The sequence below is a fragment of the Balaenoptera borealis genome, assembly GCF_965194805.1.
Source record: "Balaenoptera borealis genome assembly, chromosome: 4".
In the NCBI taxonomy this organism is placed as follows: domain Eukaryota; kingdom Metazoa; phylum Chordata; class Mammalia; order Artiodactyla; family Balaenopteridae; genus Balaenoptera; species Balaenoptera borealis.
In genome coordinates this window covers 64,322,424-64,339,173 of record NC_138861.1, presented here as the reverse complement: position 1 = coordinate 64,339,173, position 16,750 = coordinate 64,322,424, and the positions used below count along the sequence as shown (strand labels likewise).

At 34.4% G+C, this 16,750-nt stretch overlaps 1 protein-coding gene across 1 annotated transcript in view; it reads right to left on the bottom strand.

Annotated features, from left to right (window-relative positions):
* The window catches only part of LOC309627696 (transmembrane protease serine 11C-like), a gene marked incomplete at its 5' end in the record, with an annotated part of 128,659 nt that overhangs the window by 108,320 nt on the left and 3,589 nt on the right, over positions 1 to 16,750 (bottom strand). Inside the window, 3 exon segments of the mRNA XM_082389849.1 lie at positions 483 to 672; positions 2,219 to 2,281; positions 13,033 to 13,212. Coding sequence (XP_082245975.1) covers positions 483 to 672; positions 2,219 to 2,281; positions 13,033 to 13,212 — 433 coding nt within the window.

Genomic DNA, 16,750 nt, shown 5'->3' with positions numbered 1-16,750 from the left:
TATTGTTATGTGACCAAGAATAAGAATTAGATTGGATATAAGAGAGAGATGAAATCCATTAAAGGCCTATCAAGAAATAAGTTGGATGTTAAAGATATTCAAACTCAGTTCTCGAATTTGGGAGTCTAGATTCTTAAGACATCCAAAAGAACTGAGAGAGAAATCATGACCCACAGAACAAGCCATAAGTGTTCGAGCTTAAGGCTGCCTTGTTTTGCAAAGAAATGTTATTTGGGACCATGACTGCTTTTTTTGAAAAAAATCTATCATTAAATAAAGTTTAATTTCAAGAATACAAGGATGATTCTATATCAAGAAATTGATTAACAGAGACCTTGATTACCTTAACAGCGGTTAAAAATAATTATCATTATCTATGAAATGATATTTAAAGAGAGAAATATTGTTTTCATTTGCACAGCAAAACACCATATTCAAATTAAAAGATGAAAATCATTCTGTACCATACATAAAAAGCTTACCTGAAAATCTAAATGAAGACGAATCTATACATAAAGACCCAGTTTTGCCCTTTAGCTTCTGATGTAAAATGGTTTCGATCCTATCCCAAAATTTTGCTGCATTATTCATATAACAGGATTTAAACTTAAGCACAGCATGTGTTATCACTTTTCCTTTGGCTCGGCAAAGGAAACAGACGAAGAAATTATGCTTTTATTACTGAGCCTCTATCATTCTTAGTGGAGTCATTCTATCCTTTGTTAAGCAGAGCTCCTGGCAGTTTTCTAGTTCCTCCAAAGGGAGTGGAAACAGCACTTTATTGACATGGTGAACAGCAGAGAGTGTGATTTAGACTCACAGGAACTGAGTTTGTACTCTAGATTCACCATTTCACATTCACATTCAACCATCTACCCTGTTGCAAAAGCCTTGAACAATATCTTCCTTGTCTGTTCAGTTTTGTATGGTGCAATTTGTGCTTTGACAGCCCGGTGGTGGGAACAATTTTGTCATGTTTATTGGGGGAATAATAGCAATCTATATGGATATAAGTGTTGAATGAGGATGAGGGTATGAGATGAGGTCAGAGAGAAGCAGGGCCATTCCAGGTAAGGTTATGTGCACTATGTAAGAAGTGTGGAATTTGTGGGAAACTGCCAGAGGATATTAAGGAAGGGGATGATGGCCTCTTCTAATTCATTTTGATTGCTGCATGCAGTATGTATAATAGTGGAGCAAGAGTGAAAGCTGAAGAGTAGACAAGTTGATGCAATAATCTAGATATGATTGCTTGGGTTCAGACTACAGTTTTTTACTTATTAAATATGTGACCTTGGCAAGTCACTTAACCTAACTTTGCTTCAATCTCCTCCTCTGCAAAATGAGAAACTAATATGTACATACCATACAGGGTTGCTATCAGGTTAAATGAGTTAATATAAGTTCTCTGGGGATTCTGGTTGAGAGCATGGATTATTTAAAAAGGAACCAAGAAAATTAAATAGCACAAGTTCTAGTTTTAGGAAGTGGTATATTCCAAAGCATATTAGCTTTTCTATTTGAGATTGTGGTTATTGTTTTTCCATATCTATTGCAGGTTACCTCTTCCTCACCAGTGTTTGGATAAACATCTTTGCTGCTAGAAAATAACTGTAGAATTAGGAAGGTAAGGTAAAAGAGTGAAGCTGGTTGGGTGTAAATACATGTGTGTACATTTGTGTGAGTGTTAGGGCCTGCTGCAAACAGTGCAGCTTCAGTGTCAGAATATTGTTACTGTGTGGGAATGTGGGTCACATGTTTTTAGATCTTTTGATTTTTTTAACGCATTCTGAGAATCCTGCTTTTATGTGAAATTTTCAAACTTTTACATTTAATCCACAATTCTAAGCAAGATTTGGCACATTATCTACTAGCGTGCCACTCCTGGGTCAGATATTTTATATGTGGCTCTCTTATCTTATCCATTCTTACATTGAAATTATCTGATTTTAGGTTTGCTTTTTGACTTTGTGCCTTCAAATAAAAAACAACCCCATTTAACCTTTACCACCATCAGCTGGAACTCTTGGTTCTGGTTTAATAATTTTCCAACAGACCTTGAATACAATTTTTCACATTTGAAAAGGCTAGTGGTTTTGAAGCCCCAAATTTAACCTTTCGATTATATACTATGCAAAGATATTCTGTTGAATATGAGATATGAAGGCAAAGGAAAAGTTTATTCTCTGTGCCTCTCAGGCTGTGTTACATACCTTACTTGGGCAACATGAGGTTTGACATACTGTCTTCTCAGTCTGTATCCATGAAATGTTTCATTTATCTGTTAAACAGTAAAATGAATAACTTATGCTTTTAATTTTAAAGTTTTCATTGTGAAGAACTTCAAATATACATGAAAATAAATAGTAGTATAATGTACCCCATGTACCCATCATTCATCTTCACCAGTTACCAATCAAGGACCAAACCAGTTGCATTTTACTACTATCCACATCCTAGGGATCAAATAACTCCGTAATATCATCAAATACATACTGTTAAAATTTCCCCAGATCTCATTTAAGAAAGAGATGCAATGTGTGTTAAACATGTGTTTTTTTTTGAAAATTACCTTTATACTAGCTCAATTAATTCACAAATATCCTTAAATCAATAAATTGTGTGGCAAGGTGAGGCAATAATATTTGCTTCCTAACAGCATGATAGGGAAGAATATTCATTTTGGAGAGGTAAATTCAAAGGTCCAATGGATACAGTTTGTCTTCCATGTTCAGCATCCATTGAACATCAATGCGATAAAACTAAACAGAAGTGTCCCGAGAAGGAGGAAATATTTCTTTCTTTTTTTTTTTTTTTTGTACTATGGCAGCCCGCTTTTCACCTCTGGACTGCAAACCATTTCCCCTGATCTTTCAGTTATGTGCTACCGACGGGTTCAAAGCAGGATATGTAGAAATCTCTCAGAGAAATCTCACATAAGAGTCATTTTCTCAGCTGTTCTTGATCTTAACCTAATGATGATTTCTCACAGCAGGACCTTCACAGAAGACAAGACAAAACGTTGCACTGTCCATGGCTTTTACTTCGGCAAAGATAGTCCTTCAGAAACAGTGACTCATTTTTGGAATTGCAAAGATTTAATTTATATTTTTCCTCTTGCTCCAAAGCAATTGGAATATGTTCATTTATTCAATAAATATCTATTGAAATAAAACTACTAACAAATTAGATAGATCCATACTTTCTTGGAGATTCAATGAAGGAGACAGATAATAAGCAGACCAAGAAATAAATATATAAATATGATAATTTGAGATAGTGTTAGGTGATATAAAAAATGTAAAATGATGTGATGGGGTGATTTAGGGAATAATACTTGAATGATAAAATAATATCTCTTTCAAGAGGTGACACTTGATTGAGACCTGAAAGATGTAAAGTTGACTATCAAAGGGAGAAGAATATTCTATATGGAGTGAACAACAAGTGATATAATCCTAGGTAAAAATGAGATTAGTATATTTGAGGGATAGAAGCAAAGTTGCTGTGACTCAAGTAAAGTGAGCAAGGGAGAGTGTATAAGCTGAGGTTGCCCAGGTAGATAGCAATGTGATTAGAGAGAGCCTATTTGGCCATGGTAATAAGTTTGGATGTTATTCCTAAATATAGTGAATGGAGGAATCCTGACAAGATGGTAACTAAACTATACTGTATTTTTCTTCTATTTTTCTTCTATTCTCTATTTCAATCTGCCACTCTTGGGGCCAGGTGGAATTGGGTTTTATGGGAGTCAAACAAGAAGGTGATGAAGAATTTCTTTTCCACGGGTCAAGGAAGAACCTAGAGAATAGTATGAGTCCTGTGCAAGGATAGAATCAAAACAGGCCCTGGGAAGATCCTGGTCAACAGAGGTGCGTGAATACCCAGGGATAAGGTCAACATTGGACCATGTGAGTGTGTTTCCATGGCTCCACAGAGGCCAAGAAGGAACTGAAAAGGGGGCTGAAGCCTCCTTTCTCCTGATGCTAGGCTAGTACTGCAGAGCTGGAAGACTTCTTCCTGGGTCTTTGGTATGGAGATGCAGAAGGCCTGCTGCCCACATTCAGACTACAGGATTTAAGAATAGCTCATGCTCTATCTTGTAGGATTGTCTCCAGTAACAAGACTGTGGCCTGAATAAACCAACAAGGAAAAATGATAATACAAATAAAGAAACCCAGCAGCCAGAGAAAGGAAATAACAGATTAGGTGCTCATCAAAAGAGAACTTCTGGAGAACACAGCAACCTAACAACAATGGCAAAAAGCACACATAAGAACATTCAGGTACATCAAAAAAAAAAGACTATGTGGTACTAAAAAGCACAATTTTCAAGTTAAAAAATTTAGTGGGTCAATTAAAAAAAGATGAGTGTCATTCTTGAGATCCAAATTTGTGACCTGTAAGGCCAAAAAGAATAAATACTTTAAATAGTAAAATTTAAAAAGAAGAAAACAATGAGGGAAGAGAAGCAAAACAGATCATGATTCCAGAAGTGGCTGTAAATAATAGGATCTTGAAGAGAGAAAGAGATGGAGGGAAAAAATAATAATAATAGTAAAATAAGTAGTAGGAGGAGGTGGTTCTGAATTAAATAAAGATCAAAATCTACAGATTCAAAGGGATAGACTGAGTTTCAGGCAGATTTGATGCATCAGGGGGAATATTTTCTAATTTTAGCTACAAACTTTAATACTGAAGTAAAAATATTTTGACAGAAGAAATAGAATCATTTCATATGTAACATTTGAAGGTGGAAGCTGGTGGAATAATATCCTCATACTCTGAGAGAAAAAGCTGACAATTTAACAATCCTATCCTCAGTCAAGATATAATTTCTCGTTAGAGTAAAATAAAGTTATTTATGGATATTCAAGAATTCAGTAATCTAGCATTCACATATCACAACTGAGGAGAATACATGACTATGGATTCTAGGAAAGCAAGATATAAAACAGAATTGAGGTCTCAATAGAGGGGGAGGTGAAGAGGAGAGGGAACAAACGTTGAGCAATGAAACCTGAGGGGTGTGTGTACACTACAATGAATGTATAATGGAAATGCTTGCAGCAGAAGCAACAAACTTTAAGAAACAGCCTAACAATAGAACTTGAGGTGCTATTTCACCTATTAGGAATAGGAAGGGAGGGCAGGAGAGGGAGGGGAAACAAGTGCTAAAAAGCCTTATCAGGAGTGGGGAATGGGAATGTGAGGAGAGGATACAAATGAAAGTATGTTAAAGGCCTCCCGTTCTTGGGTTGGGGTTTAGGTAAGGAAAATAATGTTTTGATAGGGCTAATAATTTTTTTAATAAAGAAAAATATTCATCTAACTTTGAGTTTCAGGATGGATGTTACCTATTAACTAAGTACATTGAAATTTTCAAAAGGAAAAAAATAGAATGAAAAACAGTGAAAATCAGGAAGAATAAGGATAAGAAAGTAAAAAAATAAAATGTTATTTACTTAAAGCAAGATGGAGAAATAAAATCAAGTATATTACCTGCTACAATTAATGAGAATAGATAAAACTTTGTCATTAAAGAATCTATGAAATTGCATTCAAAAACCAAAACCTAGTTATCTATTATTTAAAAGAATCGTACTTGTAAATAAAGGGATGAAAGACTGTTGACTATTTTGCTCCTGACTGCAGTGTGCATGTATTTTTTCCCCCTCTTCCATGTTTTCTAAACTTACACTAAAAGGATTCATCAAATCATCTTGTTCAGATAGCTCAGGATTGTTTTTCTTTTGCTTACCCTGTGCTCTTGGGTTCTATGGTATTTCTGTAATTACGTAACAATGGTGTTGCACAGTAATCTATCATATAGAGCTATATGTATGGAAAATTTTGATCAGTTTTTAAAAGAAAATTATCCTGTTTGCAAAGGCACAATAAAGTTGCATCTTATAGACTATAGGCAATAAAGCTAACAATAAACTTTATTTAGCACAAACCATATTCACATTCCCTGTTCATTTGATCTTGAGAAAAGTATATCCAGTAGTTTCACGGATATCATTTTAACTTAAAAGTTTCTGATATATTTAATTTATAAATCTCAGACTGATATAGTTTTGGAAAACGATAAGAAATGCTTTGTTAATGTGTGTATTCTTATATAAAACCCATGGCTTCTCCTGTGTATATTTTTAAAAATTAAAGGAATGCACATTTGACAAAAAAAAGACCGTTGATTATGAAGTTATGAGAAAGAAATGCTATACAATTAATGTGGAACACAATATAGAATCAAAAAATAGATCCTAGATTATACACGGACTTAGAATACAACAAGGATGGCATTTTATTTTATCTATTTTTCAAATTAACATTAAAATTTTATTTGGAAAAATGTAGTTTAGGGAAGATCTAGGCTTATTTCATGTATGAACATGTGTACTAACTGTTTAAGTACCATAGGTTTGAGTCCTAAAACACAGAAATTCTGATATATTTTAGTTTGTATGATTTCCATTATAAGAGAAAAAAATGTAATGGTATATTTATGATTTTACATACTGCCTTATCAAATATGTTCCTAGTACAAGGGAACTTCCATTTGACCATGTACTGAAATAATGTGTACTGATGGATGTTAACCAGACCTATTGTGGTCATTTCACAATATACATGTAGACGGAATCATTATGTTGTATACCTGGAACCAACACAATGTTGACAATGTTAATGTCAATTATACCTAAAAAAACAAAAACAAAAACTGAAGCCTTTAAAAAATTTTACATGTCTGATGACTGGATTCTAGCTCTTAATACCAAGATTCATTTATCCCCCTCTACCACATACTTCCACTGTTGATGCTCATGATGCATTCATCATCATTCTAGGGCGCCAACCCTCTTCCTCATATAACAATGCTAATTTTCTTGTGAGATGCATAAGTTCTAGAAGCTATCTGTGCAGTAAAGAGTTAACTCAGTAGGCTTAGGGTGTTAAATCCCTGTACATTCCAAAGGAAGGAGTGACCCTTGACCAGCTTCTGAGGGATAACCTTTAAGCCCTTGGAATGTCCTGCCTGAGAAGAGTGTGCTTGTATACCTGGGGCTTTGGGGGCCCTGGGTCATGGTATAACAGTTTCACCTCTGGAGGGGCTGCAGACTAAGTAGTTAAGGACAGTCATGTGGATACTCCATGTTTATGTGACTGCCCCCCAGAAATTACCCTGGATGCCCTAATGCTTGGATGAGGTTCACTGGTTGGCAATATTTCATATGTGTTGTCAAACCTTTTGTGAAGGGGGACAGTAATTATATGCTGCTTATGAGCTGTTATGATGATTAAGTGAGATAATATGTCATATGCTTAGAACAGTGACAGACACTGTTCTAATAAATAAAAGCTATCTAAGCGCTTGTTAAATAATTCTAAAGGGTGAGTACAGGAAAGCCAGAGTTTAGAATCGAAAACATAGATCAAGCAACAGATTTGGGATGATGAAGTTTGAGCAAGCAACCAAAGGGTCAAAAGGCAAAGAAACCTGGAGCAAAAAATAAACACACACATACACACACACACACACACACACACACACACACACACACACACACACACACACAAGTATGAAGTAGAGGGAGTACAGATAAAGAAGAGAGGAGAAGATAAAAGGAGGGGGAAAGATGGAGAAGGAAGGGAAACTCTGGACAATGCAGAGGGGACCACCTATATTTAGAGATCTACAGATGATAAGGAACCAGCAAAGGCAGCTGGGAAAAGCAGTTAGTGAAGAAGAAAATATGGAGAAGGAGGTATCTTGTAAACCAAAAAGAGAAAAGTTTCAGGAAGGAACATCAGTAATGGTGAGAAGTTCAAGTAAGAAGTGACCATCGGATTTGGCAACAGTGAGGTACTTGGTGACCTCTATAAGAGTAGTTGAATGGGTGGGGGAGAGAAAGAAATTCCAGTTGGATTGGGTTAAAGTGAGAACAGGTGACAAAGGAGGTGGAAACAGAAAGCATATCTAACTTTTTCAACAAAACTTTACTGAGAAGGAGAGCAGGAAAATGATGCTGGAGGAGAACATAGAGTCAAGAGCAACATTTTTAGATGAGTGTGTGAGCTAGCTACTGATATCTCTGAAGAAAAGACCATGAAATACTGTACTGCACTCTAGAAGAGCAGTAGTATTACAGTATCTTGTTTCCTGTGGAAAAGAAAATCCTATGAAAAGAGAGAAAGATATAGCTACTTATATGATCAGAATAATTCAACTGTTGTCAACTCTCTTAGGCTGCAGAAATTTTCTGGTGATCCGTAAATCTACCTTTTTCTCTTTAAGCTGTTTCATCATTTTTCTTTCTCACTCCTTCCTAACTCCCTTCCCCCTGACTTTTTCTTCTCCTTTTTTTCATATATTATTTGAATATGAGGAGATGACTGGGGCAAGAGGTACAGGGAGCATACCTGTAGCTACAAAGAGAAGACACAGTAAGTGACAAAATTAGTACCATAGATTGTGTTTTCTGTAGGTATTCAGAGATGGGAGACAACATTTTGAGTTGGAGTGGTTAGATAATAGCATCCTAGAATTGATAGTAATAAATCCACAGATTCATGGAATTTAAATCTATAAGCCACCTTATAAACAATCTTAACCAGTCCTATTCTTCAGATAAGTAAACAGAATCTTGCACAAGCTAACTACTTATGTAATTGAGTGATTACACCAGAAACACAAATAATATCACTTCCTATATTTTCCAGATGGCTAGCTGATTGGCCCAACACTATTGAATTTGAAATTGCATCTTTATCATAAACTAAAGGATTGTACTGGATTTATTATTAATTTGAACAGGATTGATATAATTAAGATAATGAGTCTTCTGTACAATTTATGTTAGTTTTATTCATGTATATCTTATAGTTTTTGTTGCTATTAAATGGAATTTAAAAATGTTTATATTTTGTTATTTTTGCTGATTAAGAAAACTATTACTTTTTGTGTGTTGGTCTGGTATTTGGCCACCTTGCAAAACTCTGTTACTATTTCTAGTAATTTTTCAACTAAGTCTTTTGAATATTTTAAGTATCTAGTAATATTGTCAGTATATAATGACCTTTTCCCCTCATTATTTTCAATGTACACATATTACTTCCTTTTCTTTTTGTGGTTGCATTGGTATAGACTTCCAGTAGAATGTTTGATTCAGTCCTTTAATTAATTTACAATATATTACTTCCTGTTGGAATAATTAATACCTTATGTTAATTAATTAGTTACCCACTATGACTTCCTTTCAACCTTTGGTTTCTCTGATCTTGTGTTTATTTGAAGCTTCTCTTGGGAAGACTCACTTTCTTGGAGGCTGGTATTTTACCTCAGGGCTCTGGAGTTTGTCAGCAACTGTGCTGCTGAGATTTTACTCTTAGTGGAGCTCTAGTTTTTATCTTCCAGAAACTCCTCACTCTTTTAGTCTTTTGGGTGGCAACATTTCCACCATTGTAAGACACATTGTGTTGTTTTTATTTGTCTTCTGTCATTTCAGTGAGATTTGAGGAGAGAGAGAGGGATAAATGCTTGCTTTTAATCAGCAATCTTGCTTTGGAAGTCAGGCTAGAATACTTTGAAGAAATAATTAATAAAATTTGGTGAATGGTTAGATAATGGAGATAATGGTTAGATAATGGAGAAGGAGGGGTCAAAATTGACTTTAAGATATGGTGACTAGGTGAGTGGGAGAATGGGAATACTATGAACCAAAACCAGGGAAAGAGACTAGACTGAAGACCAAAAATGATGCCTGCTAAATGATACTTGAAAAAAATAAGCTTCAAAATGAACTCAGACACCCAGCTTTAGCATATAATATTTGTTTAATAAGGTGTGGATATATGGAAGATGTAGAACCATCCTTAGAGTGAACAGTAACTTCAGGCTTAGGGTGTTCCAAGAAGCTGTAAGGTGGATTTATAGAAGTTTCCACAGAAGCACTCATGCAACCCCTGTTTTTAAGAAGCTCGGTCTCTTGGTACACCTGTAGGAAAAGGGTTGTTAGATATTTGACCTGAAACTAAGTGCCAAGTTTCAGAAACTCACTTAGAATTATGTTAGTGTTCATTATTACCATTCCCACCCTCCAGAACCATGTCTGCAGACATCCTGTCCTGAGCATCTAATATTTATTTCTTCTCTCCTTATTTTCCAATTGTAGAAAACTAGTGCATCAGTAATTTTTGTAAGTTTTCTTCATACCATTTGAAATATGAATAATATCTTCATAATGTTGGTTGCATTTTTTTGATAAACCTGGGATATTCTCAATTCCTTCATGGTTAAAAATTTAACTCACAATGATTTTCATTTAATATGTCAGATCAGCATTTTTTCAATAGCCTATATTGGAGAGTACAGTATTCTTGAATTTAGTTTTCTTATAAGTTTTGAAGGGCATGAAACTGAATGACCACTGGCATAATATTTACTCATATTAGATAGGACAGGAATCCTGCATAGTATCCTTCACTTTGTTACCTTTTAAAAATTACATACTTCTAATCCTGATGAATTCCATAGATAATGTGTCATTTGGTAGGCTGCACAGAGAGACATAAGTATAAAGGTGCATATGCCCGTACCAGGTTTAGGTTGGCTCAGCAGAAAATTTGTTATTTGATGAATACCCTGGTTATATAATGACCAAAGATGCCCCCTGCTCTTGGATACTCTGGTAAGTAGTTTGATGTATAAGCTTGGCTGACCTGTTTCTTATGGGTAATCTTAGATATCTTAAACATATCACGTATCGTTTTGGTCATCTATAATCCACTGCATTTATATGTGAAAACCACATAGTATTTGGTTAAACATTTTGGAATATTTGACCTGTCATGTGAAAATTGATGTAATTGGAAATGTGCTTGAGATTTTATAATGTTTGCATGCTCATTAATTATAGGACAATAAATCATAAAGTAGAAGGAAGCATACTTGCATTATGACTTTGGGTAAATTAACCTCTTCATGCCTCAGTTTCCTCATATGGAAAATGGGGATATCAGGAGAATCAAATAAGTTAATATATAAAGTGCTTAGAACACTGCTGACAATTAGTAAAGCTAATTTTTGTTGTTAAGGTACTACCTCACTCCTAAATTTTAGAATTTATATTCACTGTAATTGGACATCATATCTGCTGGAGAGCTACAAAAAAAAAAAAAAAAAAAGAAATAACAGAGATTTCTTTTTGAGTTTCTCACTAGAAAACCATATATTTAAAACATGAAAATGTTCCCTATGAAGGCTTATTCTCTGTAGTGAAAAAAAAACTATGATTCATAGTAAAGCAGCATCTCTCTTTATTTAATTCCTTTTCTCCTTTTAGAGTGAATCATCACAAGAATTATTTAATGGAAATCAGAAGAAAAACAGGCTGTGTGCATTATAATAATGACTAATAGGTAAGTTTGATGAATGATTCACAAGTCCATTTGGTACATGCTATCATCACCAGTGTTGTACTTTTGAATGTTGTGTATATGGTAATAATTATAATACAAGGAGCATTGAATTAAATGAAAATAGAAGGAAAGGCATGTAAAAGCAGGCATTCTGACCCATGTAAATGAAAAAGTATGAGAAATATTTGGTGCTTGTTTTAATACAGGTGACTTACAAATTGGGAATGAGGACTGCTAAAGGAGCCTGAAGCAAGATGTCAGGATTGGTGGTTGATTGACCAAGATGATATGATAATAGATCAGACTGATAGTTTTGGAATATTCATTTGTGAAGTAAACATAGGTTAATTGGTTTGAACATGTTGATTTGAATTTATAGCAGAAAAGGTGAATTTCTTAGTGTGGCATATTTGGAGTTATTTTAAATTTACATACTAGCTTTCTTATATACTTAAAATTTATTAAGTCTATTGGCACTCATTTTAGGTAATTGTTTTAGACCATCCTTATTTTAAGGGTTTACAGAATAATAAGACTTCTGCTAAGATTATGACATATTTAACCTTATGCCATGCCAAGAATATTTCCATGGTATAGGTATTTGTCATCTCATTTTTAGTTGAAGAAACTGAGGTGTGGGACGATTAAATAACGTGTCTGAAGTCATACAGGTAGTAAATGGCTACACATAGAATTGAACAAGGACTCTGAGTTCAAAGTCTACTATTTATTAATGAGTGTGTTATACTGCTTCCTTGTCATTTCCTTCTTTATCATAAAGGTAAACTAAAAGTGGGAATTTTCTTTCTTCATTTTCTATATGCTAACTCTTAGTCTAATGGTAAAAGCACACCAAAACTTTTAAAGTCTTTGGATTTATTAGAAACTGGAGGTAGTGGAATGCTGTGGGAAAACTACAAGCTTTACTCAGAGACAGTTAGGTCTGAAAATGTCCTGTCAGGAATCTGCTCAGGGAAACGGGAGATGAATGATGACACCATTGCTCTTGGCAGAATTTGGTTTGATTGATAGAATTATTTGAGTTAGTTAGATTGGTATCTATGATAAAGGAAGCTTATGTCCAAGGGGCAGTCAAGACTTTTCATTAGGTCTTTAGTCAAGTAAAGTTTAACTTATAACAAGCATATTCTTAAGTAGACATTTAAAATTTTTTACATACACTGAGGCTCAACAAGAAGATTTTTATTTTGGGCTGTATGTTCTCTTCTACACTGGCCATTTCTCTTCCTTGAAGGACTGTTTAAGTTAGGAGCAGAAACAGCATAGCCTTGGTCAGGTATCTTGGAGGTAGAGTAAGTTTTATTCATTTAATTTATTAATACGTTAGAAATATTCTTTGACTGTCTATCACATGTCAGGCATTTCTTAGATGTTTCAAAATGTGTCCCTCTTACATTTTTCCTCCCATACATGTATTCTAACTAACTTTCTGAAAAGGCTCACTATCCTTATCTAGAACTGAGGTAGTGGTAAGAAATAATATCAAATTATCAATCATTTCCAACTTGGAAGGTGAGTGCTAGGATTCTGGCATTTTAAGGAGCATAGCATTAAAAAAAAAATGCTAAGAAAAGAATTTCATCTTACCAAAGATACTATCTTTTTAGTTAGGTCCATATATTCTTGTGAATATGGTTTTTTGAACGTGCTGTCATAGTCAATATTACTGACTTTAAAGCTCATGTGATAGTAAAAAGGTGTTTTTCCTGAGAAGGAGAAAAAAGAAAAAATAGTTCTGACTTTGCTTATTGTGTAACTGCTTTCATTCTTAAGGAATCATGTGAAATAGAATACTCTGATGAAATTTCAAGTAACTTAACATTTAAATAGTCTTAATTCCTAGCGATTGTGGAAATAACTTTGACATGCCTATTAAATTATAACCTTGCCCAAGAATGTAAACCATTTTGTAACATTCTGATAAAATTCTTCATGTGAGTGGCTGCAGTTAATTATTTAAAAAAATCTTTCCTGGGCTTCCCTGGTGGCGCAGTGGTTGAGAGTCTGCCTGCCGGTGCAGGGGACACGGGTTCAAGCCCTGGTCTGGGAGGATCCCACATGCCGTGGAGCAACTGGGCCCGTGAGCCACAACTACTGAGCCTGCGCGTCTGAAGCCTGTGCTCCGCAACGGGAGAGGCCGCGATAGTGAGAGACCCGCGCACCACGATGTGGAGTGGCCCCCGCTTGCCGCAGCTAGAGAGAGCCCTCGCACAGAAACGAAGACCCAATACAGCCAAAAATAAATATAAAATAAATAAATTAATTAATTAGTTAAAAAAAATCTTTCCTATACAGTCACAAATAATTAAAAAAAACAAACAAAAAAATGACATAGCATTTTTCTTGGATTGTATTGGCAAAGATGACAAAAATAATAATACTCAGACTGGAGTAGCTATACATATATCAGACAAAATAGACTTTAAGCTAAAAATAGTATTAAGAGACAAAGAAGTTCATTATATAATATTATATATACATTAAATAATATAATATGACTTATTATTATGCAATGATAAAGGGGTCAATTCATCAAGAACACATAACAATCATAAATATATATGCACCCAACATCAGAGCATCTAAATATATTAAGCAAATACTAACAGATCTGAAGGGAGAAATAGACAAGAATGCAGTAATTGTAGGGGACTTCAATATCTCATTTTCAATAATGGATAGATCATCCAGAGAGAAAGTCAACAAAGAAACGTTGAACTTGAATCATACTTTAGAGAAATTGACTTAACAGAATTATGTAGAACATTCTATCCAACAGCAGCAGAATACACATTTTCTCAAGTTTACACAGAATATTCTCTAGGATAGAGCATATGACAGGTCACAAAACAAGTCTTAGAAAATTTAAGAAGATTGAAATCAACTAACTATCTTTTCTTACCATAATGGTATGAAAGTAGAAATCAATAACAGAAATAAAGCTGGAAAATTCACAAATATGTGGGAATTAAACAACACACCCCTGGACAACCAATGGATCAAAGAAGAAATTGAAAAGGAAATTGAAAAATATCTTGAAACAAATTAAAATGGAAACACAATATACCAAAACCTATGGGTTGCTTCAAAAACAGTTCTAGGAGGGAATTTTACAGTGATAAACACTGACATGAAGACAAAAGAAAGGTCTCAAATAAAAACTCTAAATTTACACCTCAAGGAACTAGGAAAAGAAGAACTAAGCCCAAAGTTACCAGAAGGAAGGTAATAACCAAATCAGAGAAATAAATGAAACAGAGACCAGAAAAACAATAGTGAAAATCAAGGTTTTTTGAAAAGATTAAACAAGATTAACAAAACTTTAGCTAGACTGAGAAAAAAAGAGAGAAGACTCAAAATCAGAAATGAAAGAGGAGACTTTACAACTGATACCACAGGCATGCAAAGGATCATAAGAGATTACTGTGAACAATTATACACCAAATAATTGAATAACCTAGAAGAAACGGATAAGTTCCTAGAAACATACAACCTGCCAAGACGAAATCATGAAGAAACAGGAAATCTGAACAGACCAACAATGAGTTAGGAGTTTGAACCAATAATCAAAAACCTCCCCAAACAGAAGAGCCCAGGACCAGATGGTTTGCCTGGTGAATTCTACCAAACACTTAAGGAATTAATGTTAATCCCTCTCAAAATCATCTAAAAAATAGAAGTGAAGGGAACACTTTTTTTAAAAAGAAAATTTTATTGGGGTATAGTTGATTTACAATGTTGTGTTAGTTTCAGGTGTAGAGCAAAGTGAATCTGTTATATATATATATATATATATATATATATATATATATATATATATATATATATATATATATATATATATGTATCTCCACTCTTTTTTAGATTCTTTTCCCATATAAGCCATTACAGAGTATTGAGCAGAGTTCCCTGTGCTAAACAGTTGGTGCTTATTAGTTATCTATTCTATATATAGTAGTGTGTATGTGTCAATCCCAATCTTCCAATTTATCCCTCCCCCTGCCCTCACCCCTGGGTAACCATAAGTTTATCTTCTACATCTGTAACTTTATTTTTGTTTTGTAGATAAGTTCATTTGTAGCCTTTTTTAATATTCCACATATAAGAAATATCATATGATATTTGTCTTTCTCTGTCTGACTTACTTCGCTCAGTATGACAACCTCTAGGTCCATCTGTGTTGCTGCAAATGTCATTATTTTGTTCTTTTTTATGGCTGAGTAATATTCCATTGTATATATGTACCACATCTTCTTTATCCATTCCTCTGTTGATGGACATTTAGGTTGCTTCCATGTCTTGGCTATTGTAAATAGCGCTGCAATGAACATTGGAGTGCATGTATCTTTTCGAATTATGTTTTTTTCTGGATATATGTCCAGGAGTGGGATTGCTGGATCATATGGTTGCTCTATTTTTAGTTTTTTAAGGAACCTTGATACTGTTTTCCATAGTGGCTGTACCAATTCGCACTCCCACCAATAGTGTAGGAGGAGAAGGGAACACTCTAAACTCATTTTACAAGGCCAGTATTACCCTGACCAAAACCAGATAAGGACACTACAGTAAAACTAGAGATCAATATCCTTGATGAATATGGTACAAAAATCCTCAACAAAATGCTAGCAAACTGAATTTAACAACACATTAAAAGAATCATACACCACAATCGAGATTTATCCCTGGAATTCAAGGATGGGTCAATATATACAAATCAATAAATTTGATATACCATTTTAATAGAATGACAGATAAAAATCATATGATCATCTCAATAGATGAGTAAAACTTTTGACAAAATACAAAACCTTTCATGTTGTAAAAACCCGTTGGGTCTAAAGGGAACAAACTTCAACATAATAAAGACCATATATGACAAACCCACAGCCAACATGATAATCAAGGGTGAAAGGTTGAAAGCTTTTCCTCCAAGGTCAGCAACAAGATAAGGGTGCCCACTCTCACCACTTCTATTCAATATAGTGCTGGAAATCCTAGCTGGAGCAAAGGCAAGAGAAAGAATTAAAAGACATCCAACCTAGGAAGAAAGAAGGAAAGTTGTTATTTGCACATGGATGACCTTATGTATAGAAAATCTTATAGACTCTGCCAAAAAACTGTTACAATTAACTGAGTCAGTAAAGCTGCTGGACACAGAATCAGTTGTGTTTCTATATACTAACAATGAAACATCTGAAATAATATATAAGCATAGTAGTGGGATTGCTGGGTCATATGGTAGTTCTATTTTTAGTTTTGTAAGGAACCTCCATACTGTTTTCCATAGTGGTTGTATCAATTTACA